The 27,911-nt window shown below is 34.4% G+C and overlaps 3 protein-coding genes across 9 annotated transcripts; 1 reads left to right on the plus strand and 2 right to left on the minus strand.

Annotated features, from left to right (window-relative positions):
• The first annotated feature begins 3,695 nt into the window (after positions 1-3,695).
• On the plus strand, positions 3,696-16,061 carry LOC129313461 (golgin candidate 6). 5 transcript variants are annotated; one of them, XR_008593956.1, is made up of 21 exons: positions 3,696-3,873; positions 4,089-4,141; positions 4,577-4,655; positions 7,256-7,383; positions 7,459-7,511; positions 8,119-8,265; positions 8,393-8,466; positions 8,534-8,603; positions 9,205-9,258; positions 9,390-9,485; positions 10,821-10,871; positions 10,947-11,027; positions 11,122-11,235; positions 11,322-11,393; positions 11,759-11,944; positions 12,284-12,387; positions 13,264-13,312; positions 13,429-13,494; positions 14,034-14,801; positions 14,917-15,001; positions 15,325-15,463. XR_008593956.1 is itself a non-coding variant. In XM_054956602.1 (20 exons), exons 1-20 carry the CDS (start codon positions 3,713-3,715, stop codon positions 15,877-15,879), a joined length of 2,961 nt encoding a protein of 986 aa, XP_054812577.1. In that variant the 5' UTR covers positions 3,696-3,712; the 3' UTR covers positions 15,880-16,061. The 5 variants fall into 5 exon arrangements, 4 of the variants coding, with proteins under 4 accessions (XP_054812577.1, XP_054812604.1, XP_054812594.1 ...); XM_054956602.1 differs by lacking the exon at positions 14,917-15,001 and having other exon boundaries at positions 15,325-16,061; XM_054956629.1 differs by having other exon boundaries at positions 14,917-15,386.
• A 1,991-nt stretch (positions 16,062-18,052) lies between these two features.
• On the minus strand, positions 18,053-22,008 carry LOC129294244 (ribosomal RNA-processing protein 8). Of its 2 annotated transcripts, none has more exons than XM_054932465.1 (9): positions 21,697-22,008; positions 21,504-21,565; positions 21,045-21,096; positions 19,788-19,902; positions 19,590-19,684; positions 18,828-18,934; positions 18,633-18,747; positions 18,514-18,558; positions 18,053-18,168 (listed from the first exon to the last, which is right to left on the minus strand). In XM_054932465.1, the coding sequence occupies exons 1-9, from the start codon at positions 21,871-21,873 to the stop codon at positions 18,097-18,099; spliced, it is 840 nt and encodes a 279-aa protein (XP_054788440.1). In that variant the 5' UTR covers positions 21,874-22,008; the 3' UTR covers positions 18,053-18,096. The 2 variants fall into 2 exon arrangements, with proteins under 2 accessions (XP_054788440.1, XP_054788432.1); XM_054932457.1 differs by having other exon boundaries at positions 18,633-18,750.
• A 2,470-nt stretch (positions 22,009-24,478) lies between these two features.
• Positions 24,479-27,351, minus strand: LOC129295220 (uncharacterized). 2 transcript variants are annotated; one of them, XM_054933722.1, is made up of 4 exons: positions 25,565-27,351; positions 25,414-25,460; positions 25,041-25,320; positions 24,479-24,928 (listed from the first exon to the last, which is right to left on the minus strand). In XM_054933722.1, the coding sequence occupies exon 1, from the start codon at positions 27,283-27,285 to the stop codon at positions 25,630-25,632; it is 1,656 nt and encodes a 551-aa protein (XP_054789697.1). In that variant the 5' UTR covers positions 27,286-27,351; the 3' UTR covers positions 24,479-24,928; positions 25,041-25,320; positions 25,414-25,460; positions 25,565-25,629. The 2 variants fall into 2 exon arrangements, with proteins under 2 accessions (XP_054789697.1, XP_054789689.1); XM_054933714.1 differs by having other exon boundaries at positions 25,414-27,351.
• Between the last annotated feature and the right edge of the window lie 560 nt (positions 27,352-27,911).

Below are 27,911 nucleotides of genomic sequence, written 5' to 3' on the forward strand. Positions count from 1 at the left end.
ATTATTTACTGATATGAATTTTCTCTAAAATCTTTGATTGATATTTTTTCTATTTTTATGATAAATTATTTATGTTTTTTTATATATATAAAGATAACACGTTGTAAAATAGAAAAATTTATTTGAATTTCAACTTACATTGGACAAAACTTTTTCAATAAAGATAGATTATTATTTATATTTTTAATATGCACATGCATAATAAATTTTAAAATAGAATAAGTCATTATTCAATTTTTATCCACATAAAATAATAAATTATGAATATACCAAGTATTTTTTAATTTGAATATTATATTCATATTTATTTTTTAAATATTAAAGGATCCCGTGAGAATAGATCTAGTTGCATTGATAATGTAAAATAGATACAAAATCTCATATTTGCAAGTTTCAAAGGGCATGATTGTATCATTTTTTGTTTTCTATAAATTATAAGCAATGCGACTATTTTTCATATTTTATTCAGTATACATATATACAAATATCTCTTCATGTTGAAAGTTATTATTTTTTTTTGGAAATATTGAAAAGTTTTATCACTGTCTGTGAAGACAAAAAATACGCCACATGGATTGACTAAATATAAACGAGAATGACATACATCCAAGACAGACTATTGTTTGATCATGTGATTCGATGAACATTGCATTCAGATAAAACAAATAATAGGTTAAAAATTATGCTAGAATAAATTTTATATACAGCTTACATGTCAAAATAATTACAGTTAAAATAACATTGAACATATTCTTTGTTAGTCATTTTTCCTTACTTTACAATATAAATGTTCTCTTTTAATTTCATTAATTTTAAATTTTGCACCTTAAGATTACAATCCACACACGGTCTAAAACGAAGCTATTTGCGACGACTGTGTTATGTGGATTTATCATCTATCCTTCATCCGATATTTAACGTAGGCCATATTATTCATGTCTCATGCAATTTCTTCTTGAAAGAAAACAAAAGATATTTGGCATAATTCGGTGGGCAAAAAAAAAAAAAAAAACACGGTGGATCAATATTATCCAAAATGTGAATTCACGGGGAAAGGCATCCATTTCGACGAGTGTGTATGCCACTAGTTCTCCCCGTGAATTATTCAATTCCAGTTCCCGTCCCATGGGTCAGTGCGTAGCTTCCTAGAAGGTTCGGGGGTATCCAATGCCATTCTTTTCACTTCACCCTAATTCCACTTCAGCATATTCTCCACTCTTTTAAACAATATCGGCATCGGGTGACAAATACTAGCCACTTTAATTATTCTAATTTATCTTAATTGAGGTAAACTAATTTAAGCGATGGTATAACTTAATGTCTTCATTTTTTTTTTCAATTATCTCCCTTAACTTTTGACCTAGTACAATTCAATTCTCATAACCTATGTAGTCAAATATTTATAGAGATTTAATTGTATTAAGGAAATGAGCTATGAGGGGCCACGGAAATTTTTATGGTTACTTTTGTCATTTTTGAGGTCACTTTTTATTAGTTTTAGTCAACTAAATTATGTCAAGGCTAATATTTAACTTGTTTATGATAAAAATAATATTGTATTATTTTTAAAAGTTGAAAGAAAATGTTGCATAAAAAACAAGTTTATGATCCTAAATGCTTCTAACCCAGCCTGATGATTCAAAAATAAATTCATCATTTAACCCTCTAGAGAAATTTAATGAAGTTAACACTAATATGAAGAGAATATATTTTTAATCAGAACAGAAACTTTCCATACTTTATATCTTCACAATAAAATATACAGGAGTAGTGTATATAATTTTTCCTGGATACAACAAATTAAACTTTTCCAAAAGCTACTATGCATTGTTCCAATTATAAATCAAATCAAGCCAAGGAATCATATCGACCCGCCACAATTTAACCACGATGCATTGAGTGATGAATGAATTGGTGAGGTTTGTTGATCCAATGTCACCCATAAAAATACTTTTAACTCATTTACAGGTCTCGATATAATCACCTTTACGATTTCCCGGGACGGCTAATCAACACGGCAAAGTAAACCCACCGTCTTGGACTGTTTCGCTTGTCTTCTTCACTTTCAGTGAAATAAGTTTGACGATGTGCTACCTAGGAATGACAATCATGTCAATTGCTGGCAGATAAATGCACAGCATACAAGTTCTGCAAAAACAGGATCAAGCTTGGAATTACTGTATCTTAATTCGATTAATCAATCTATCATTTTCTAGTCTCACTTGGGAAATGTGATCAGAGTTCTTGGACTTTGGCAAAAAAAAAAGAAAAAAAGATCAGAGTTCTTGGAGAATAACGCTCAGTGATTCGAAAAGACGTCCTGTATGGTTTATATATTTCAGTGTCTTCAATATAATGGATGAGAGCCTAATGATATACACGTATCGCTAATCTTTCGTCGTGCAAAAATTATTTTAAAAAAAAAAAAACTAAGAGAAAAGAAAAGGTCGCGCTCCTACTTCATGGCTTTTAAGGCATGAAAAAGGCACCAAGAACCGTTCATGTCTCCAACCTTTACGGATTTGTCGATCTTGTGGCGTCATTTGGCCGTATCAAGACCATACAAGAAATTCAAACTAAACAAAAAGACACTTACATGCGACATATTTGAACCACAAAGGGGTCGAGAATTTCAAAGTTGATGGAACAGTCACGACCAATGTGATCTAGTCTTGAATACCTAAAATTAATGATATCACCGCCACCACAACTATTATTATTTTTATAATAATCTACGATTAATTAGTTTATAGTACCTTATAATAGTCGTCCACCTTGCCCAGAAAACTCGGCTACTCTTAAATATACAACAAATGTCTGAAAAGGCACTTGTCTTACATGCAAGGTGTGTTTGAAAAAGGTTTGAGTTTGAACAGCTTTGCATGATTTTCTCAATCCATCTTCAATGGACACTAGAAGACAAGCTTTAATGTTCTGGTTCCAGTGAGAAAATAAACGACAGTAGGTTTTGAAAATTGTTGGGTTGGATATATAAATATATATACATGTGCATGGCCATGTAGGAGAGAAATTAAATGAAGTTGAGATGACCAAGAAAAAGGGAGAGCGAATGGAAAACACAGCAATATCGCAACGTCACGGATAATTTCGAAAACGTTTTGATAATCGTTCGTTTGTAGACGGCTCTTCCGAGGGCAATATCTCGATTTCCCGCGACAATTTCCCAAAAACGACGTGTCGTATCTCTTATTGTATAGCACATAACAGTTTATTCGAGCCAATAATCAGACCAATAATGTTTAATAAATTAACTAATCAACGACGACCATCATCAACGATGGAGTTTTAATTTGCGCCCAGTCTCTTGATTGACGGGTTAGGTTTCAGACCGATACATATAATAAATTACAGAGACCAGCTCTCGATGAGTTTGGACAAAAACATTTGGGTTATGATATAGACATAACTCCGCTAGATGGTCCGGCTAATATTTTTTGGGCCATTTAAGTCCAATCCACCACATTTGATGATGATTGAAAAGTTTGGGCTAACTGCTGCAAAGCCCAGAACATACTTTTTCGGGCTTTCCAACAGTGTATGCGAAGTCGTCCCCCCCTTTTTCTACACAAGAAAGTTTTTTGTCTATACAAAAAAACCAAAGGTTCTTTTGCCCCAATATTTTCCACCAAATATTAGATTGCATTTTTTTTTTTGGAGCAAAAAAAAATTAGATAGCGTTGAATGAAGTGTTATGTGCTGTGCTCACAGCATGCTTGACAATACTATCGCGCGAAGAAAGGCCATACAGTGTACAACTCCCCGTCGGTCAGACTTGCAACTCCAGCGCAACACTAGAACCGGCCACGCAAAAGATCGTCACCAGAATACCCTACTTGAACTTTTTTACGATCCGTATGTTCTGTTTTCAACCGACTCCTGTCTCCTTCCATCTTGTAATCCTAAACTCAATTCCCTAAATTCTGCGCTTGATCTTATTCTGGGGTTCTGATGCATTTCTTGATGATTATTTTTTGTAAAAGTTTTGCTCCAATCAAATTGCCTTGTTTTTCTCCTGGTACGAGCCGCGTCAATGATCTTTAGCATTTCTTCTTTTTCTTTTCTTTTAGGATTCTGGAGCACTCCTTGATCTATGAAAATGGACTTGGTGTCTGGTTACAAGGTAACCCTGCCTATCCTCTCATACTTCTGACGTCGCTTCATTCACTATGCAGACATTGTTCTCGAATTATTAGGAAATGACTATAAGCAGAGCTTGTAACATATAATGCGATTAGTATATTTCACGACCGAACATTCTCTGTCCAGTATTTTACGAGTCGATTGCAATCAATAGTTATCACTTCAGTTCGGAATTGTAAACCGTAATTAGAGCTTTTCAGGGGATTTAGTCCTGCGTTTGTGGCAAGTGTAGCTTATAGGGAGTAGAGGTTGATGTCACTGTCATCTATTCATGTTCTCCCGTCATTGTTTTGGTAAATCATTATTTCATATGTGATTTGCTAGCTTAAGATATTAATCACGGTGCTTTCATTTGGTAGTGAGCAACCCTGGACCATGAAGATTCAAACGCTCTTATTGTTTTCTGTTTATGTAGAAATTCATTTACCTGTACTGGTGCAGGGGGTTGTTGGGCTTGTTTTTGGCAACGAGAATTCTTCTTCAAATGAAGATAGGTAAGATGATTGTTATTTTTTTTTTCTTAGATTCATTTTATGCCTTTTATACAATCATTAATGTCATAAAAACATCTGCCTTAGTCTTTGGAAGCATTTTTTCCGACCTAGAATAAATTTGATCGAACATTTTCTAAGGTATTATGTTCACTATATATGTTGTCTCCTTTTTGCTGCTGCAGTTATATATATATATTTATATATTTTCAATTTCCTTCTCATTTAGCTTAGAAATCTTGAAAATTATTTCCCTGAAGATGCTGCCCTTTTTTTTAAGGAAAAAAATTCTTAATGATTTTGCATTAGTCATTTAAGTCGATTTTTTATTCAAGTGCTTCAGAGGTTACTGCTTCATAATTGATTTAAGTTTACAATTAATCTTTTCTCTTGTTTCTGCAATAAGAATTATGTCATCTGTAAAAAGCATGCATTTGAAAATTTTCTTTTGAATATGTTCCGTCAAAACATCTAGAACTAGGTCAAACAAATAATGACTCAAAGATAATCTGCAATGTAGTTTAATTCTTATAGGAAAATCCTGTGTCTCATCACCCAATATTCTTATACTGGTTGTTTCCCCTTCATATGTATCTTGTATAGCTCCAATATTGGCAACCCGGACTTCTTTCTTTTCCAAGGCTTTCTAAAGTACTTCTCTTTGTATATAGTTATAAGTTTTTTCTAAATAAATGAAAATCATGTATAAATTTTTGCCTTTGCTTTGATACTTTTTCATTAATCCCTTAGTAAATAAATCGCTTTCATAGTGGCCCTACCCGGCGTGAAGCCAAATTGATTCTCAGAAATTGTAGTCTCTAATCTTAACTTTTGCTCAATCACTTTTTTTCACAATTTCATTGTATGACTCATAAGCTTAATCCTCTTATTGTTTGCATAGTTCTAAACACTCCTTTTATATTTGTGAATAGGAACTAAGATGCTTTTCTTTGATTCATCAAGCATTTTCTTGGATTATAAGATCTCATTAAATAATTTAGTTAGCCACAGCACCCCTCTTCATTTAAACATTTCTACACTTCAATAAAAATACAATTAGGTTCATTAGCTTTACCATTTGTCATTTTTTTAACAGCTTCAATAGAAATAATTTTTCTTTTCACGAGTAACTAAATCCTTTAAGTTATTAGACGAGCCCCCTCTATCATGGAAAAGTTCGTCTAAGTCTCCCATCTATCTTTAATATCCCCATCTATAGTGGAAACTCTTCCCTCTTCATTCTTTATATACCTTATCTGTTCTAGATTTTTTGATTTTCTTTCTCTATTTTTAGCAATCTTATAAATTTCTCGTTTTTCATCTTTGGTCCCAAGACTCTTCTAAAACTTTTCAAATGTTTTAGAATGAGTTTCACTCATAGCTTTCTGAGTTTTTTTTCTTAACCATATGATACCTTTCTTAATTTTCAACATTATTGCACAAATGGATGGCTTTAAAACTCTCTTTCTTATGTTTCACTTTTTCTTGTACATTCCCATTCTACCAGCAATACTCTTTATCTCTTGGACCAAAATCTTTTGATTCCTCCCAAAACTTCTTTGGCAACTTTTTTTACCTTCTTAGCCATATCTTTCTGTAAGATGCTAGCACTTTCCTGAGACTCTCAAATTCTTTTGACCAAAAGATTTTGCTTGAAAATTTTCTGCTTTTCTTATTTTAATTGCTGCCACCTAATCCTCTAGTTTACCACTTTTCAGCGCTTCTGATTTTTACTCTTAATACATATATTAAGGATAAGGACCCTATGTTGTGTTGTTATACCAAAATTTATCTTAAATATAAGTTGGATGCAATACTTTCCATATTAATTACATAGTCATCACATACTCTTAGTTTGTTATGTTTGAGACTGAACAAATGGATCTTGTATGAGTTTTCCATGTGCCAGTGCTTTTGCTTTTTTAGGCAAGCAGTTTGCTAATGCTGATGTTCATAAATTAAAAGGTTCTGTCGGAAAGTTACCGGCAATATATTCTCATTATACTTAGATGTTCTTTCGCTCACATTACTTAGCTAATATAACTTGCTTTTGCAGCTGATTGCAAGTTGAAACTTGTCATTGAAAACTCCTCAGTTAGAATAGATTTGTAGCATTTAACACACACACACTTGTTACTCCTTAACAATCTGTATTAGTATTGCTAATGGTGATGTTTATGTGTTTAGCTGCTTCATGACAAGTGACAGTGCTAATTCCCTACTATATGTAAAGGCTCAGATGTTTTTTAAAGAAAAAACTTGGGTTGCTGCTTACTGCTGGCTGCCTGATGATTAATGTTATTTCTTCAGAACTTCAAATAATTTAATTTACTACAGGGGCATGTTTTTGCCAAATATATAGATACAAGTGCTTGTTGATTTTGTTCCTGTTTCATAGTACTTCACTTAATTTTCTCCAATATCTCATTTTCTTTTATTTTTCTTGGCAATACATTGTTGCAAAGTGCAATCACATTTTTGACCTCCAAAGGCTGTTTGGCTTGTTTTCTCCAGAGTATATGGATTACTTGTATTGTCTTTTATTTTATGTTGTCTGATCAAACTATTAGGACTTATTCCCGCTATTTGGTTGGTGTTAATAGCTATATTGAACGATTGCTTGACCGAATCAGCAATGGTAAACTGGCAGAAGATAGGAGAAATGCTATTACTGATCTCCAGCTTGTTGTATCAGAAAGTCATTCTGCACAGCTAGCATTTGGAGCAATGGGTATGTCTCGTCTCTTGAGAACATCATCTGGGTTTTTATCCTGTCTTGTGTTACATGTTTTACGCATATTTGCAGGTTTTCCTGTCATGCTAGGGGTCTTAAAGGAAGAGCGGGATGACATTGAAATGGTGAGAAATTTGTTATCTGTGTTATGCCTTCTGTCGTGTTTGTGTTATAGGAGGATCTGCATTGTCAACCTCATTATGCAATGAGAAGACAAATGATGGGAAACTAATTATTTGAAAAGTGACCTGTGTGAAATATTTTATTAACAACTCAATTATCAATTTATGATATCCACAGTATAAATTGCCATTCTAAATTTGGAGTTAAACTGTGGGATGCTGTCTTCTCTGAAAGAACCGTCTCTTTCAAAGAGTCGTTTGGTATAATAGTTTAATTTTTCATCCATCTATACCATTTTCAAACCAGTTTATTCACACATATTTCAGAAGATTTCCTTGCTCACTACCGCAGTTCTTCAGTCATCAATTAATCATGTTGCATAGGCATGTTGGCTTTGCTTGTCTTATTTATTTGTGGACATGGGCTTAGCTAGATTATGAGGCTTTTTTTTCCACTTACAAAACGTTGACTTGAATTCTGGCTTTGGTTCTTTGTTTAGATCTTTAACTCCTAGGTTTGTCATTTTTTGCTTCTTCTGCTAGAGTGTTGCTGTTGTCATTCATCTTAATAAGTCAGATAATGAGTTAAATAACGAGTATATTTATGCAGGTTCGAGGTGCCCTTGAAACTCTTGTATCTGCATTGAATCCTATTAATCATGTGAAAGAATCAAGTAATGAAGTTCAGCCAGCTTTGATGAACAGTGATTTGCTTTCTAGAGAAGCAGAGAGCATTTCTCTTCTTATAAGTTTGTTGGTAAGTTTTATTTGCTAAAATCATGAGATGTGTTCTTGCCTGATCTTATTTTGATTTCTAGGATTGTGCATGTAATTGACTTTTTATTTTTTTCAAAAAACCTTTTTTTTTGGGGACATGTTGACAGACAGAGGATGATTTCTATGTAAGATATTATACGCTGCAACTTTTGACTACCCTTCTGACTAACTTCCCACAAAGGTATCAATCATATGGCTACCATTTCTGTTTATAGCTTCGGAAACGCCCTTGCTGATTTCCTCTACAGGTTACAGGAAGCTATATTGACCATTCCTAGAGGTATAACTCGGTTAATGGATATGCTTATGGATCGTGAGGTACAGTCTTGAAACCTTGATTGTGCACCCTGTAATCTTTCCAAAGTGATTCAATTTGATTTTTAAAGACATGTACACATTATGCCTATAATCCTGACACTTTTGTTGGATAAAAAACTCAGTTTAGTGCTTAACCAAGAAAAGTTTATAGTAAGCTCTGCTGCCACAATCATGGTTCAAATTAAGCTTCTTAGTGTTGGGATAGACAGACACTCCAAGATGTGCATGCGTAGTTGAAAAATGAGAACAATTATGTCTTGAAGCATAACAAAAACAGTTGGCATTAAGCTATCTTGAGCTTTTGCAGGTTGTTAAACTTGATTTTGAGCTGGTTAAAACGTAGAAGCATTATAAGCTATTATAATCATTGATCCAAACTGGTATAAGATGGTCCATGAGGGTTTATGGGCTAGGTGAGCTCTGATAAGCTGGCTAATAAGCCAGTGCAAACCAGACATTATTATTGAAACTGAACTTCCTGTGATAAGTTTGCTTGCTATTTTTCTTTCGAGAGAAATTCTGAAACCTGCTGATTATATACTAGAACATTGCTTCTCTGCTTTTATTATTACTGGGAGAATGATAAAGGTTTACCTTCCAGGTAATACGTAATGAGGCCTTATTACTCCTTACTCACCTGATCCGTGAAGCTGAGGTAACTTTAACTTTTTGCCCTTGTTTTCATGGCCATCTTTTTCTTCTTTGATTTCGTTGTTTCCTTTTCTTTTCATTGGGTGCTAAAATGTTTCACAATCCTAATTCCTAAACAAAGTTTTGTGATTATAGGAGATTCAAAAGATTGTTGTCTTTGAAGGTGCATTTGAGAAGATTTTCAGTATCATAAAAGAGGAGGGGGGTTCAGATGGTGGTGTTGTTGTACAGGTGATATATGCTTATTTGATGACAGGAGTTTATTTAACATGTATGCTTGTGTTCGTGTTTGCAGCTTAGTCATGTATTGATATCCACACAAACTCATATGTATAATACTTCACATTTTTCTTGGTGAACTTTTAAGAAACCCTTTCATATTTTATTACCCATTATCTATGAGCTCTTTCTCTTTACAAATCTATTCATGCACAAGCATGTTAATGGGCAATTTTTACGTTCTCACTGCCCATATTTATGAAGATTTGTATGGTTTACAATCTCTTCTTTTTTTGATTACTCAAAGGCATCTTCCTATTAAAGACAATTCATTTTGAGGCATGGTTTATAGTCTCTTCTTTATCTCTGAAATTGAAAATCACATGCTATGATTATTGGCATATGAGTTCGTTCTCGTTTTTTTATCTGTATTTAACTTGATCCTAAATGTTTTGACGGAACATATTCAAGGGAAAATTCCTAAATGTATGCTCTTTGCGGATGATATAATTTTTATAGTAGAGACAAGGGAAGAGGTTAATTGCAAACTTGAGTTATGGAGGAGGACATTGGAGTCGAAAGGTTTCCGTCTGAGTAGGAGTAAGACGAAATATTTATATTGTAAATTTGGTAAGAGACTAGTCGACAGTAATTTGAAAGTGAAGTTAGGATATCAAATTATACCTCAAGTGGAAAAGTTTAGATATTTGGGAGCTATTATTCAAAATTAGTGAGGATATTTTACATAGGATTCAAGTTGGGTGGTTTAATTGGAGAAAGGCTAAAGGAATTATTTGCGACCGTAAGGTGCCTAATAAACTTAAAGGAAAGTTTTATCGTACTGCTATCAGACCGGCCATGTTATATAGTATTGAATGTTGGGCTCTAACGGGACAGCAAGAGCATAAAGTTAGAGTAGTAGGGATGAGAATGTTACGATGGATGTGCGGATATACACGTAAAGATGAAATTCGAAATGAGCACGTATGAAAAAGTGAGGGTAGCACTTATTGAGGAAAAAATGGTAGAAAATTGGTTGAGATGGTTTGGGCATGTACAAAGAAGATTATGGGAGGTACTAGTGAGAAGAGTGAAACATATAACTTTGAGCCCGATTAAGAGGGGTAGAGAAAGGCCTAAGAGAACACTCTTGAAAGTTGTTGAACGCGATCTTTTAATTAATAATATTTTTAAAAGCTTGATAAATGATAAAACACAATAGTGTCTTGCAATCCATATAGCCAACTCCATCTAGTGGGATAAAGGCTTGTTGTTGTTGTTGTATATTGAGTGGCATAGAACTTTGTGAATCTTTTGGTCAAGCACTTATTATAGGTTACTGTGCAGGACTGCCTTGAATTGTTGAACAATTTGCTTCGTAACAGCAGCTCCAATCAGGTTCGTTGATTCTATGATCTACTTGAGTCTATTGAAGTTTTTATTCTGACACTGATGTGAACTTTTATGATTCAGATATTGCTAAGAGAAACTATAGGACTTGATTCTTTGATATCAATTTTGAAGCTGCGAGGAAGTTCTTTCACTCAACAAAAGGTTAGATGCTTGCTTATTTTGCCTTGTGAAATATGCTATTACTGAATTGTTGTGGGCAACTCTTATGTCTTTGATACAAATATCATGCCAGTAGACAATCAATTTACTCAGTGCGTTGGAGACTACTAAACTGTTGATAATGGGAGGTTCTGAGGCTGATCCTGGGAAAGATTCGAATAGACAGGCAAATAAGACAACTCTAGCTCAGGTTGGCGAAATATCTCATTCTAACATTATGGTTGTAATAAAATAGCTATCTACTGATTTCTATACTCTTCTTTTTTTTTTTTTAAGAAAAAGATATTGGACTACTTATTAATGCTAGGTGTTGAAAACCAGTGGGCACCTGTTGCTGTTCGCTGTGAGGTGAGTAGCTTTCCTCTGCCCCCCTCTCTCCCCAAGCAGTATGTGCATGCAATGTGTGAGTGCAAATATGTATTTGTATATATGCACATGCATATTATAATTTTTAGTGGATTAATCTTCATTTTTTGGTTCTCTCTATATTTGATACAGTTTCTTTCCAGACTGTACCCTTCGCCTTTGAGGCACATATGATTCAATGTATTACCTTTTTTATTTAGACTAATTCTGCCCAATTTTGTTGTTCTATTGTTTTGATTTATTTTTCTTTGTTCTGAATTGCTTAGTCTGAGGAGCATATGACTATATATTAGGAAGTATGAAGGGATGCCTGGTTACTTTGCTGCTAAATTTTTATCCTCTGATAGGCAATGCGATGTATTGGTGATCTGATTGCTGGAGATTCAAAGAACCTTGATGCTCTTGGTAGCAAATTTCTTGGAGAGGAGCCACAAGTAGAACCTGCTCTGAATTCAATACTAAGAATCATATTGCGGACTTCTAGCATGCAAGAATTTGTTGCAGCCGATTATGTTTTCAAGAGCTTTTGTGAGGTTGCTAACACATACTCCATCTTTGATATAGTTCTTTGAAAGAATTTTTCACCATATTTGTTTCTTAACAAATTAAGGAACTGTCAGTAGTGGGCATTATTGCCATTTGGCAAGATATATCTCATTACCAGTTACGATTTTTTTAATTATTTACATTCCTTTTGATTTAGTTCTTAAAAAACTTGGCTATTTTTATCACATCAAACACAAGTCAGGAAATCATAATTTGTGCTTGTTTTTAAAAAGAAAACTATAAGTTATGCCCATAATTGCTTTTTATGCGACATGTTTCACTTCTTTTTCTTCTTTTAATTTTTTTATCTATCTTATGTCAATCAGAAAAACGTTGACGGCCAATCAATGTTGGCATCTACACTAATTCCACAGCCTTACCCTATGAATCGTGCTCCCCTTGAGGAGGATGTCAACATGTCTTTTGGAAGGTTTGCTTTGTTCTTGTTGCTTTGATGATCAAGCTTATTGATAAAAGTAGGATTGCAAACTGAATTTTTTGTGAACACTTATGAAAAAAGATTGTGCAAGAATATCACTTTTCCCCTTCTAATAGCCTAGGAGCATCTCCCAATTCACATTGAACGAAAATAATTCTTTACTGCCATGAAGAAATCTACAGCAACTATTTATGTTCCTAAGACCTAATTAAACATTAAATAATAATTATTGAATACTTCCTCCGGTCCAAAATATAAGCATTTTCTCTCGACTAATCTTGGTTTAAAATATAAGCAACCTAGTATGTGTAGAATTTTTTTCTCCTCCATTTTACCCTTTGTATTTATTAATCTAGAGCCTTGTGTAAAGTTATCTGTCACTTATCATGAAGTGTATTGGTAATTTGGACTAAGGTAGAAGGGAAAAACAATATATATTTTTATGAGAATGAAGACTTTATTGATATGCAGACTTTTCTTAAAAATTGCTTATATGTTAGACCGGAGGGAGTAGAACAACAAAAAACTGTGAAAAGGTGGTGTTAGTAGAGCTATGGTGGCATGGAAGTGGCTTTCATCTCTCCCATTATTGCCAATTTGCTGCTAACAACTTCAGTGTTCTGTTTTGACTGCCCATCCCCATCCCCATTATCTTGCTCGTCTACTCCTTCATTGGCTTTTCTACGTGTCCTATACCTAGCATGGATGACTAATGGCCTTGTATCACATATTTCTAGAATAATTCTCATATTTTTCCCTTGTTGTAAAAAAATATATATCCTTCATACATTTGTTCTAAATAATCATGTCTTTTGTTTAATGTCTGTAGATTATAAAAATTAAGATTGTGAATTTTTTCTTATGCAGCATGCTATTACACGGTCTTACTTGGGGTGAAACTGATGGTGATCTTGAGGTATCTGTTATTTCCCCGTTAAATTGTTACCTGCAGAATTGTTGGGTGCTGTTGCAAATATTAAGGGCATTTGGTCTTGTGCGAGAACCATTTAGCTGACTATTGTTGGACTGCAGATATGTAGCAGAGCTGCCAGTGTTCTTTCTCATGTATTGAAGGACAATCTCCACTGTAAGGAAAGGGTATGCAATTCTCCATCTTATTTTATTTAGTGTCAGAGTTAGGACCCTGAAGTCTATGGGGGCCTTTTCTAGGCATATTCTTATGCTTCCTTTTTTTCTAACAAGTTTTGTGATTAATGTTTTGTAAAACAAATTAAATCACCAGCGTACTCATGGTGTCTTAATGTGTTTAAATAATAAAGGTTTGAGCCTGTAATTTCTATCATTGTAGTGGGATATTGTAAGGCATATAATTCATTGATGAGTAACAATAGCTTCTTCAAAATTGAGAAACCAGCTGAGCTGGCCTCTCAGTTATCTTGTTCTTTTCTTTCTTTTTCATCCATTCTCTTGTTTCTCATTGGTTGTTGGAAAGAACTTTCATGAACACTGTTCTGCAGCCAGTATGTATTTATGCTCTTTTCCGGTAACATATTTATTCATAATCCCTGTCTAGGCCTTAATGCATTGCGCTACGGTATAAATGTGTCATTTGCCCCACCCTTCCCCAAATTAAAAAAATGGAAAAAATGGTCAACACCTTCTGGGATAATTTGCAGGTTTTACAAATTGAAATTGAAGCACCCGTGCCATCTTTAGGAGGTCCAGAGCCATTAATGCATCGGATGGTGAAATATTTGGCCCTTGCTTCTTCCATGAAAAGCAAGGAAGGAAAGTCTAGTGCGTCAGGAAACTCGTATGTTGAAGCAATAATCTTGAAATTACTGGTTACCTGGCTAGCAGATTACCCTAATGCAGTGCAATGCTTCCTTGATGCTCGTCCCCACCTTACTTATCTTCTTGAGTTGGTTTCAAGTTCATCCACGACAGTGTGCATTAGGGGTTTGGCAGCAGTTGTCTTGGGTGAATGTGTGATCTATAACAAATCTAGTGAGAGTGGAAAGGATGCATTTGCCATAGTTGATGCTTTAAGCCAGAAAGTTGGCCTCAGTTCGTACTTTCTGAAGTTTGATGAGATGCAGAAAAGTTTAATCTTTATCAATGCTGGGTCAGCCCTGACTCGTAGAGCATTCACTAGATCATCAGCCGCTAGCATGGCTGATATTCAAGATGTAGACGAGAATGATTTGTCTGAACAGGGAAATCTTGATCATCCAATTCTCTCCTCAATCTTGGATTCATATTTTGTGAACCTCGTGAAAAGACTGGAGATAAATATTAGAGAACAGATTGTGGAGGTATATAGTCATCCAAAAATCAATGTGGCAGTGGTTCCGGCTGAATTGGAGCAGAAAACCAATGAAAGTGACAGCGACTATGTAAAGCGGCTTAAAGCTTTTGTTGAGAAGCAGTGCTCTGAAATTCAGGTCTTTATTTATACACATCTGTTTCCTTAAATTTTTTTTTTTTTTTTTTTTTTTTTACAAGCGTCACACGGTAAGTGTCGAATCTGTTTTAAAAAATCGTCCTTGCTGCTATTAGGAGGGAACTGGTTGAATTGTGCCAGAATTAAACCTACAGATTGGAGGGCATTTGTTTACATGCTTCTAATGGAATTATGATTTGCGTAAGTGAGATTCTTGAGTGTGTTTCAATAACGTACTTTGTGACCTTGGACAGCAAAATAACAGCATCAGTTCTGTGAAGGATGCTACAATGAACTGTTCTTGACACAATTATTTTTGCCAAAACCAAGTAAGGCTTGCTTGTCTCGGTTTCCACTAGTAAATCCATTATCAACCACATACACATGCCAGATGATCACGTATTGATACAATGGGAAGGATCGAGAACCTCTAGAGTTTGGACGATAGCGAACAGCATTGTAGAAAGCATGGTTTGGCAAGTACTTTACTTGGTAATTCTGTTTTGTTTTTTTTACTATTTCAGAATCTTCTTGTTCGGAATGCAACTTTGGCTGAGGACCTGGCTAAGACAGGTGGAGGTCAGAATTCCCAGTCGGAGCAAAGAGTGAGTGGGGGTTCAGACAGAGTCCAACTAGAAACACTCCGTAGAGATCTACAGGAGTCATCTCAAAGGATAGAGATCCTTAAAGCGGAAAAGGCCAAAGTGGAATCTGAGGCAATCATGTATCGGAACTTAGCCGGAAAGATGGAAGCTGATCTGAGGAGTCTGTCTGATGCCTACAATAGCCTTGAGCAGTCTAATGTCCAACTGGAGAAGGAGGTGAAAGCTCTGAAGAGCAGTGGATCATCAACATTGGCTGATGTGGAGGCCATAAGAGCTGAAGCAAGGGAAGAAGCACAGAAGGAGAGTGAAGGTGAACTGAATGATTTGCTCGTGTGCTTAGGCCAAGAACAGAGCAGGGTGGATAGACTTAGCGCTAGATTACTGGAGTTGGGCGAAGATGTTGAAAAGTTACTAGAGGGCATCGGAGATGATGCCGGAGATGCTGAAGATGGCAATGATGAAGACACTGATTAGTGCACCATTAGCTGCCTTCTGGCGGCTAGGTTTGTACATTTCATGCTGAATTGTACAGTAATACTCCGGGGTTGTCTTTCAATTCATGCTTCATTCTGAACCTCTGGTGGTTACTCTGCTACTTTATGTTGTTCAGAGTGACTCACCTTTTATTTATGATATACAGATCATATTCCTTTCAATATTCCATTAAGAACTGCCTTCAATATAATATTGTACGGGGGAATAGTGTAAAATCATAAATGAAATGGTAGTTGAAAAAAATGGGGTGGGCTAGAATGGAGTGACTGGTTGTGTTTCATTCCACCATTTGGGATCTTTGTTCTGGTTGTGTTTCTTTTTCTTTCCTTTCCTTTCCATAATTGAATTGGGACCACTAGGGCTAATAAAGACTAGGCTTGATGGGTATCTTTTTAAGCCATGCATTTTGAGGGTTGCACTTTAAAAAAAAATAAAGGATTTTGGCATAAAAGAATTTTCAAGTTCGAGTCTTAAACCCTGCAAAAATGAGCTAAATTTAGGGCTAGTCCTTATAATTTTTTTTATATAATCATGTATATAATTTACTTAAAATTTTGAAGTAATATATGAAAATAATATAATTTATTAAATATTAATTTTAGGTAACAAGAGGAAGGTGAAGTTGAAACTTGAAATAGCATTACCTTGCGCAAGTAGACTTGCTTCAAGAGGGTGTAATGTTTTTGTTTTTAAATTAAGATTGTTAATAATAACTAAAAAATATTTACATTTTAGATGATAGACTATTTAGACTTATATAAACCTAAATTATATTTCAGAATTTAAGTTATTATACTTCAAAGCTTATTATTATATTTTAGACATTTAATTAAAATGCTCTGTAATTTATATATGTATTAGAATAATTAAAAAATACAAAATTATATGAGCTTCCAAACTCAACCCTAAACCTTGTCAATAAACACCACGCTTATGAAAAGCGTTACTTTTAAAATAAAAACCTATAAACTTAAACCCTTGAATACTAGATTTTTAGGAAGACTAAACCAACCCTTGTTAATAACTCTAGGAACGACACACTCACTTCAGGGTGGGTTAGGCCATGCAATTGGCATAATACTTAGCCAGGTTTGACATGTATTTTAAATTTTTGCCTTTATGAATCGTATTATGAAATTGTTTTATATATATTATTTAATAAGTTGATGATATAATTATCAAGTCAAACTTTTATTATGATTACAATTATTTTAATTTTATTTCAAATTTGTAATGGATTTAATATTGAAGTTTGAATAATTTTACTTTTCATTGTGACATTTTTACCAGGCCAACTCTAGATTAACCCAACCCATTAAGTGTCAACTTACGAGACCAATTAATACATTACATTCTGTTGCAGAATTAAGGGGTATCTTTAAAGGAATCAAAATCTGTTATAATTGGCAAATCTGATAAAATTAACATTTATTCTGATTCTCTTTAAATTTTTATGCTCATCCAACATAATTTCTCTCTGATAATCATCACCTCATTGAAATTATTAAAAAAAAATTCAAAAAAATTTGCCATGAAATTGAACAATCACATTTGACATTTTTAGAGAAGTGAATAAAACACTAATTGACTTGCACATCAAACTTATAACGATAATTTAGATATTAAATTTATTATTTTTCCGTCCAATGGGCAACGGGTGTAAGATGCTTTTAACTCTAACATGACTTGATTTGTCCATATTTTGCACAGAATTTTTTGTAGCCTTGTATTAAAAAAAAAAAAGTAGACCACCTATTTTTACCTATCAAAGCTTAAAATTATAAAATCAAAATTATAACTTAACACTGTACTAGACCAGTTCACCTCGAACTGATTATTAATAGAAAAGTCTGTCATATACTTCTTTTACAGTTATGCCTGAATCTAGTAACAGACCATTTAATAAAATAGAATAAAAATTAAAATAAAATGATCTTATACATAATATATGTATTTTACATTTTAAAATTAAAAAAATAATACAAATATATATTATTAAATATTAAAAATATAATATACATATTTTTTTATAAGAAAAAACATTTAATATAAAGAGAAATGAGTACTTCTCCCTCACTAACCCAATGCCCTGAGAGTGTGCGATGTGAGTAACTATCATTTAAAAAAAAAATTAAAACAAAAAAAAAAAACAAAACAAAACAAAGAGAACTTGCATCACCAGTATGATATATCATCTCAACGGCGCTTGTACAAACAAGGTTTTAATACAGGCCATTCAATTTCCTTCCTTCTAGATTTTTGCTTATCCTACAGACAAAGGAGCAAGTTAAGTTTAACTTTCGAGTGAGGTTCAATAACATAAAGGGAAAGCATAATATTTGGTTCTTATAATTTTATTGGGTTTTGTTTTTAATCTTTATAATTTTTTTCCCGTGTTTTCAATCCCTATAAGGACTAAAATCACTGAAAAAAGAAAACTATAGGATCTAAAAAACAAATATTACCCAATATTTCTAAAACTATAGGGGACTAAAACATTAGAAAAAAAGTACAGGGACTAAAAACAAAACTCGATGAAACTATAAGAATCAAAGATTGTGTTTTCCTTCACATAAACTATAAATAACAAATAGTTGAGAAAAAAGGACTCACCTTTTTCTTGAAGTAAAATAAAATAAACACCTTATTTGAGAAGTCCTGCATGTTACTTATACAAGTTAGTACACGCAAATGGTAGGTTACAGACTTCATTAAGAAGAGAATTATCTTACCTGTTTTACTTTGAGAAACCCAAGCTCAGAAATAGCCATTGAAAACTTTTCTGGGTCTGCTCCTCCAGTATTTGGATCAAACCTGCTTCTTACTTCTGCTATTAAAAGCCAGCCACTGCTAAGAAATATGTTAAGTCAGACCCTTACTGGAAAGGCATCACTAATCTGAAAGCTTAAGGCATAGAAGTTTCAAACCCTGGCTTAAGCACTCTGTATGCTTCTTCAAGATAACTTGAGTAATTGGTCCCCATCAACGAAAGACAGAAGACAGAAACGTCAGCAGATGAGGTGTCAAGAGGCGTCTGCATGTAATTACTGAAAAGATTAGGGACTTCGCAACTTATCCTGATTTCAAGTCTTTCAAGAAAAGTTTTTGGATTGTTCACCTCCCTGGACCATGCATTCAATATTTTACCACAGAAATAGCGTTCAATATATCGTACACCCGTAATCACCCACCATAGTAACTACAGATTCGAGCTTAAAAGCATACTTTTTTTTTTTTTGGGTAAACAAAAGCACACACATTACTACATTGGGACAGCAAAAAGACACTTCTGTTCTCTTTGGGTGTACTAACCGACCAACATTTCTTTAACGTTGTTAAATGGTGAGCAAAAAGCAAACCCAAGAAAACCGACTCCCAGATAATCTCAGTATTGGACTACATGAGACTGTGAATGCAAACTTGAAGCTGAACAAATGAACAACTATTGTCACAATATTCTACCAATTACAACGGCTCAATTTTAGGTTATTGTTTTCAGCAATTGGTTTGAAGAATACATTGAGATACTCACGGGCACGCCCTAATGAAATAAATACCAGAAGGAGCAAAAATCAGTTCAGTTTTTTGTTTAATTTAATGTATAAAAGCAAAGGCAACCAGTAAGATTACTGAACAACGCTAGAAAAGTAACTTAATGTGAACTGTTCTTTAAGATCAGAAATACATACATTTGCCATGTCACAGGCAATTACTTTTGGATCTCTGGAGACAAGATCCAGGGAGAAGACTGTATTCTTCACACTTTTTGCAATGAGTGCATCCCCTGGAACAACACGGGGAATCAAACAATTTAGCAGCGAGTAAATGAACAACTTGAATGGCGTCACAAAGCAATCATATAAATTATAGTTGGGCTAAGTGCTCACCACAGCCAAAATCTGCTACAACCAGAGAAGGGCACTGTGTTTTCAGCCAGTTTATAATGACATTAACAGGCTGCTCAGGCCATTGCGACATTTGCATTTTGTATCCTGCATGATACTATTGCTAACCAGATAAACAAAAGACTAATTGACACAGCCAAGAAGATGAGCAACACATCCTTACATTCTACCAATAAGTCTGTTTTATTAATGTGCAGGAATACGAGGTTAAAATACACATGAACATATCAACATCCTACTATGGAAAAGAAAATGGAGACTAGTGACTAGTTGATCAAGATTCAAGACACCAAAAAAAAGGAGATTTTCTCACTGACCCACAATGCGAAAATGTACCGTATCAATGGGTATTGAATTTTACATGTGTGTGTGTTTAAGCAATGCATTTAAATCCATTACCTTTGGCAGATAAATGATAAAGATACAAGAGGTAAAGACACAGCATTAACCATCAAAAACCCTAAACCTCACAGGCATTACGGTTTCTGCTCCTTAGAAGACAGTATTGCACTTGAAAGAGAAACTGATATGCTGCCCCTTATCAACAAATACTTCAGAAGGAAATGTCAAGAAAATAAGTTCGCACTGGCAAGTTTGGCAAACATGAGTTTCTGAGATGGAGATAGCCGAAGGAAATTCTGCTGATAACAGCCTATGATCTCTCACGAGATCCACATATACATCAACTTGTGGCCGGGCCTTTCAATACTTCCACCATTCCAATAACTCCTTATTTTTAGTCTATGTGATGTAATACATGACCAAATCTCTAGGATGTTTGCTATCAACATAGAGTTGGGTTTGGTCTTTAGGATTATCATAACCTGACCAAAACTGTATTCTACTTGGAGTTTAGTCCCCTCCAAATGGACTATTTTATTGGAGATTCTTGTGTTTAAGATTCTTGCACTCTCTCTAACAGCGGGTCCTTTCCTTTTCCATCTTTGTTTTTCTGTTTATATTTCCATCCCCTCTAAGAGACTACTGAAAATTCCAAGTACTAAAAGCAGGTTAACTGTGGACTGGGCAACGCATTCAGATAAAACCAATGAAATCAGAATCAAACCCGTTTAGTGCGTACCTGCCAGAGCACTTATAGCTGATTGAATGGTTGTGCACGCATATATGCTTTGCTTATTCCATTAAACATAAACGTCAATCTTAATTTGAACAGACTCTAGTCTATGACAACATCAACGTCAGATATGCACTATCTAAAAAAAAAAAATGTGTACCTACCAATTCAAACAGTGATGGGTCTTCTCGAAAATATTTTAGCGCCTCTTTCCCACTGAAAAGAACGCCACGAATTTTTAACTCTTGCCATGACAACAGCATTAGGAAAAAAAATAGAAATAAAAACAGTAATATAGAGGATAGAACAGGTCACCAAAACCATTAAACTAATCATGGTAAGAACATGAAATCCAGGGGGAATTTGAGTATGCCATTGGAATAGGAAGGGACGAGAAAGGGGCAACAAATATTCTAATTCAATTCTTCTTTAAATTTACATTTACGAAGCAGAAAAGAGGGGAAATATGATACGTGTATAGTCGCAACATTCATACAACTGAGAATACCTTGAACAAAATAAACAGCTACAAGTGTCAGATGGAACCTCCTTAAGGATGATATTAAAACGAAGCAAGACAGCAGTTCAATAATAACAGAGCAAGATTACTGAGTAGGACATACGTGCATGTGTATAGCTTCTCGTTAATCATTCTGAAATGACCTCCTGACAACCTCTCTCGCATCTACATGTTCCACATAGCATTCGGATAAAACACACTTCCTTGATGAAAGGTCTGTATTTCTGTTTTTTTTTTTTTCCTTGGCCATATCATGTCAATATAAAGAATTCAACCAGAACAAAAGCTTATCATACCTTGTCGAGAAAGCTAGAGGCCTTAGAGGGTTCTTGCAACTTCATTGGCTTAGCAGAATCGACATCGTGTTCAACGGGAGTAATATCAAGCCCCTTACTCTTCGCCTCGTTTTGATGAGTTAGTTTCCCATTCTTCTTCGTTCTCTTTCGCTTTTTGCTTTGCTCGTCCTTTGCCATAGCTTGGCTTTTGCAATTCTCCGCAACTGTTCTTCCTTCTTCGAAGCGGAGGGCTGAGTTCAATAGAAGAGCAACTTGGCACTCTTCGAAACAGGGCTAGGTTTTTTTAATTCCGCCGGCAGATGCAGGACAGACAACAACTGTATTCAAGTTATTTCATTATATTTTAGATCTGCTTAAGACTTATCTATTTTTGTATATACTCTCGCCTTTTAAAAATATAAAATATTTTAATTAAATTTTATTTTTTAATAAAATAATCATTTATTTTTTAACTATTTCTATTTTTTTATATTTATTACTATTAAATATCCTACAATAAATATAAAGTTACTATCAATAGAAATACTTTAAAAAAAAAGACAGCGATTACACCTCAAAAGATTAAAAATATCTCATATTTTTTCACATTCAATTTATCAAAAAATACTTTAATTTTTAAACGGAGGAGGTATTTAATATCATTATATTCAATTAAATTATGATAAGTAAATCTTAATCTTAATATATATAACAAAGGCATTAAGTATATAAATTTAAATATATAAGTTTTTATCATGATCATTTTATTTTAAATATTAGTTTCTTATATTATAGAATATTTTAAAATAAAACAAAAATCTACAAATCAATTTAGAAACATTGACTGACTGCAATGGTGTTTGAGTCATTTCATTTTTCTAAGTATTTTCTTTTTCTTTCTTTCTTTTTTTTCCAGAAGGAAACAGAGATACAGGTAATAAGTTATTTCAATCTAACACTATAAAATATATAGTTTAATACTTTTATCTTTAAAATATACAGGATGCGGTACAAATATGATAGTGTATATTTATAAAAGATTCATGAAAGATATATTATGTGAGATTTTAAATCTAATGATCATTTTATTTTAAATATTAATTTCCTATATTATAGCTTGAAATCTATAAATAAAATAAAAATCTATAAACCAATTTACAAACTAAAATGAAAATACTTGAGAGTAAATAGTAAAATGTATTAGTAGAGAGATACTTTCTTCGTTAAAAAATATAAGATATTTTTAGTTTTTTAAAATATAATCATTATCTTTTTTTTAAGTGTCCCTATTGATGAATGGCTTTATATTTATTATAGTGTGTTTAATAAAAGTAAATATAAAAAGATAGAATTAGTTTGAAAATAGGCAATAGAATTAATTTGAAAGTAGATAACTACTTTATTAGGGGGTGAAATTCGATTATAAATGCCTTTCATTCTTTAATGGAGAGAGTAGAATATTTGTTTTTAGAAATATATGAAACTGTGCTGTGAGGAATTTTAATCTTACAAAAATCACAACAAAAAATATTAGGAATAAAAAAAATTAAGGGTTAAATGGCAATTTGGCCTCTGAATTACAAGCATGGGAATATTTGAAACCTTAAACTCATTTTTGATGCAATGTTTTTCTTTAATTTTTGAAAATGATACAATGCCACCACTGTTGTTAATAAAAATTAATTTTAGCCATTAGTTGATTAAAAAAATAATATAAATGAACCTAAAACATTACAAGAATGGATTGGGAAAATTTTATTAATCCTTTGTTGTAAATTGTTTTGGTCATATTAAAAATAATCATATTCAAAACATGATCTAATATTAAATGTGACTAACTCTCTCGACAAGAATTTAAATTTTAATTCATCACGTTATAATAAATTAACCTCTTACATTAGATGTAAACCCAATGATGCAATTTAACCTTTAAGAAAAAAAAAAAAAAGCGGACAAAAGGGGATTTGCTGAATGTGACTAGGGAGCCTTTGGAATGTGCACTTGGGTGTTAGGGTGTCAATGGGGAAGTTAAAACGTGCACCTACTTTTCATATTTCCATGCTACTCGTAATTATTTTTCAATTAATTTTTAATATTATTGTATAGTCACCATTTGTATAAATTTTTTCTAATATATTAAATATGTATTTTTTTTATCCTTACTATTTAACATATAAGTTTTGTGTTATTTTAAATTATTTATTACGCACATTTTTAAACATTTCTAACATAAAGCATTTATATAAGAAAAATTGTAAATCATAAAAATTAATATCCATTTTAATAACTGTACATTCAAAATCACTTTTTATTATAAATAATTTAGACAGCTTTGAATTTATTAAACTAATTTTTTAAAATTATATATCCAAACTTAAATTTTCTTATAATAATAAATTTTTATGAAATTTATTTTTGTTAAATAATCATTTTACAAACTTGACCTTGACCAACGAAAAAACCAAATGCGGTGTCAATGCTTCAAAGTATTTCAAATTATTCGGATAGATATGTCCAATAGACCAATATGATAATTATTGGGCTACACACATCGGTCCATTAATGATATTCGTGGGCAGATAAAACGGGCTTCACTTATGTTTATGCGGTGTTCCGAAAGATGTCATTATTATCCGTAAAAACTAACAAATTCCTTAAAAAAAACTCATAAGCGATAAATTCCGTGCTATGCACACGATCTATACTAGTTATTTATCATAATATTATCAAAGAAAGAATCCCTTATTTTCCCATTGTAAGTTAGAAAAGTACCATCAACAAAATCAAATTTATTCGTTGCCTATTAATATAAGCCAGAAAAGTAAAAACTAACTATATAACAAAGATTAATTCTTTGCATGTTAATGCATTAAACTAATTAATGGCGCAAGCTTACACAAACAGCTATTATCAGCGCAAATGTAAGTTCTTAAGCCCCAAAAACGTAGATAATGGATGTCAACAAGAACGCCCCCAGTTTGAAGCATGCATCAAGAGTGGCAGGGAAAAGAATAACTCCAGGGGTATTTATTAACTTCGCCTTCGATGCCATGGGAATGGTCACATAGTTGATTTTTTATATTTATAGCACTTTTCTTTTTATTATTATTAATTCCTATTGATAACTTCTATTTATTCTATGAAGATACATCTTTGGTTAGATTGGTTCCGATTGATTTGGTCTGTATTCAGCTATATTACAGAAGTTGAGCAAAGCAGCCAGGCTCTGACCATGGGAGCAACAAACATGTACCTGAGAAACAAGAGATTAATATAGCGTTTTCCATCACAAAGATGTTCAAGCAAAGCATCTATGTGCGAATGGGGAGGCAATATCACTAGAGGAGGAGAGAAAGCGCACATACATTCCTGTTGTAGGCTCTACATCAGTAAGTATATCTGCTGCAAAAATTGACGTTGTTACTGTACTATATTGACGTCACTTACAGGCCACGCCAATTCTACTCTAGCACAAAAGAAAACGATGTCAAATACTAGGTTGTATTAGGGAGAAAAAGTAACCGAACCAAAAGTCGTCATCAAATATCACCGAGCAGTTCCATGGGTGCTACCGAGGACAAATTCGGCATAAAGCCTTTTTAAAGCGATCATAACTGTCATCAGCAGAGGACCCATTATTGCTCCCTGTATGCACAATGAGATTTATCACTCGGATTGGATTGAAAATTTACAGAAACATAATGCATTTAAGAGCAAGAAGTAAGAGAGCAGAGTTACTTCCAAAGCAGAGGGGAAAACAGCAATGCCACCAAGTATGCTCAGCCCTGTCAAATAGGCATTATGGCCAGGTATCTCATCTTGGATAGCTTGTGTACCATATTCCAACAGTATCTGATGTATGGTTGTTAATATTATCGCTTCGACGTACCTTTTCTCCATGGCTAGCTGTGCAGCTGCTGGTATTGTTGCAAGAAAAGGAGCTGGCGTGATGGGTTAAATAGCACTCATGAGTGCAAGAGATGTTGACGTATACAGAAAATGAATGTGGTAGAATCTAAACAATAGGTATGTTAAACACCCCTGAAACAAGGTCAGCTTGGCAGTGGCTAATAACACGCTACTCACTGCATGATCAAGAACCTTAGCACTCCGAACCCGGGTCGATTTTGATATTGGCACCATGTCTAAAGCATGGTCCATCACTCCCCCAGAATCTGAAGTCATCAAATAGTACAACAGCCATAAAAACACCATCATTTCAGATATGAAATTCACCAACCCTGCAGCTCCCGAGACTAAAGAGACAGCCATGTACAGCAATATATTGGCACCACAAGTCAACAATCTTTTTGACACATCCAAACTCTCTAGTAAAAATGCTTTAAGCTCCCCCATCAAGCCTTCCCTGGCAATTAAAGATGCCAATACCCTAAATAACCCATCAATGTCGCTGTAGATCTTCTTCCACTGTCCATTTCTTACCCTTGACTGAATACAAGAAAGCTTCTGAGACACTGGTCTAACGCTAGCTTGGGTAAGAACACTAGTTCTAAGAGAACCTTGCGAATGACTAATTAAGTAATTCCTCACGCCATGCACAATTTCCGTTACGTTATAATTGGCGGCCAATGAATCAATGTTCTGTAGCAAAGTTTCAGAGACTTTGGTGGCATAAGTATCAATCAATTCCGGTATATGGTTCTCGTCCATCCATTTCTTAACACCAATTCTTTCTGCATAATCGTTCTCATGCAGATGCACCTTAAACGAAATCACAGCGTCTTTCCCCTCCAGTGCAATTTTATAAGAAAAGAAAACAAGACCTAAAACAGAACCCACGATCATGAACATTATTAATCCAATCCCAACCATCGTTTTCAACCTATTAAGCATGATCGAAGTAAGGCAACTGCTAATTTTAAAACCGAACGAACTATGATCACTCCGAAACTTTATTCGTGAAATGGAAGTTAACTCTCTCATCTTGACCTTGCCAAAACCAGACGCATAGGCGATGGAGCAAGGGATTACGAAGGCGGGAACAGAGAAAGAACCTATTTTTTCGTAAAAAACAATAAAAATCCCAAAAGAGATAAGCCATTGCATGAGCTTGGAGAATTCGAATTTGCTCTGGAGCAAGGGTGAAGGATAGCGGAGGAGGCGAAGAAGGGCGGCATGAGAATCGATTAGAGAGGAGCAGGTGACGCTGAGGGCGGACAATGGGATGGCGAGTATAGCGTGGAGGAGGCCGAGATTGAGAGAATGAGACCAGAAGGAGACGAGGGCAGTGTGAAGCTCGTGGAGAGGGATGGAGCAGAGGATGGCCCAAAGAAGGTGGGGCCAATAGTTCTGGAGAAGCTTGGCAACGCCGTATAGGACGACAAGGGACAAGGCGAGGCCGGCATGAGCCATGGCTACGGACATTGCGATGCGGATTTGAGGGTCGGCATGCAGCGGCAATTTTCTCTTACGGCGACGTCGATTTCTGCGAGGACTGGTCTGAGTGGGCTCCTCGACAATCGGATCTGGGGCTGTTTCTAGCAAAGGAGTAAGCTCTTGCTGTACGGGCTTGTTAGGGTTTCGGGGTGAACCGAAGAGTTTAGATGACCGGTGTAAATGTTTCCGAGGAGCACCGGTGTTATCAGACATTTTGCCGATGAAAATGGCGGCGGCGGCGAATCAGCCATGCTTGAAGCTTTTGGGCTAGCACCACGTGATTTATGCATGTGTGATTTGCATGTGAGGGAGGATGCTGCTTTGTTTCGTCCGTTAATAGAATCGCTTTTCTCTGATCTCAGCTGTCGGATTCGTTAAGGAGATCGATCAACCGCTCTCGTCAGGGGAAGGGCTCAGTGTGCTCTTGGGGAACGGGCCCCAACTTCAATTATTTGCTCCGAGTTTTTTTATTTTTTTTAAAATCATGAACAGCATCCAGTTTGTCCGCCGTGAAAAAAAAAAAAAAATCTGTGAGTGTCTTGCAGTTTAAGAGCACTGGAGTAAACCAAAAGGACAGGGAGTAACTGGAACTGGTAAGTAACTGTAAAAGTGATCCACAATTAGTAATTAGTCCTAAAGCTGAACGGCTCATAATAAACTTATATTAAATATAGGCTCAATATCATAATTTTTGGCAGGGAGACCATTGAAAACGGCTCACGGCTCATGGTGAGAAAGTGAACCTTGTAAAAAGATCAATATAAAATAAAAATTTTTAAGTTGTAAATATCAAAATTTGAGTGGTAAATTTTGACGTTTTAATTATAAATACATAGATC

This window comes from Prosopis cineraria, unplaced genomic scaffold (genome assembly GCF_029017545.1).
Source record: "Prosopis cineraria cultivar Desert tree isolate PC_DT_omini unplaced genomic scaffold, ASM2901754v1 PC1, whole genome shotgun sequence".
Classification (NCBI taxonomy): Eukaryota; Viridiplantae; Streptophyta; class Magnoliopsida; order Fabales; family Fabaceae; genus Prosopis; species Prosopis cineraria.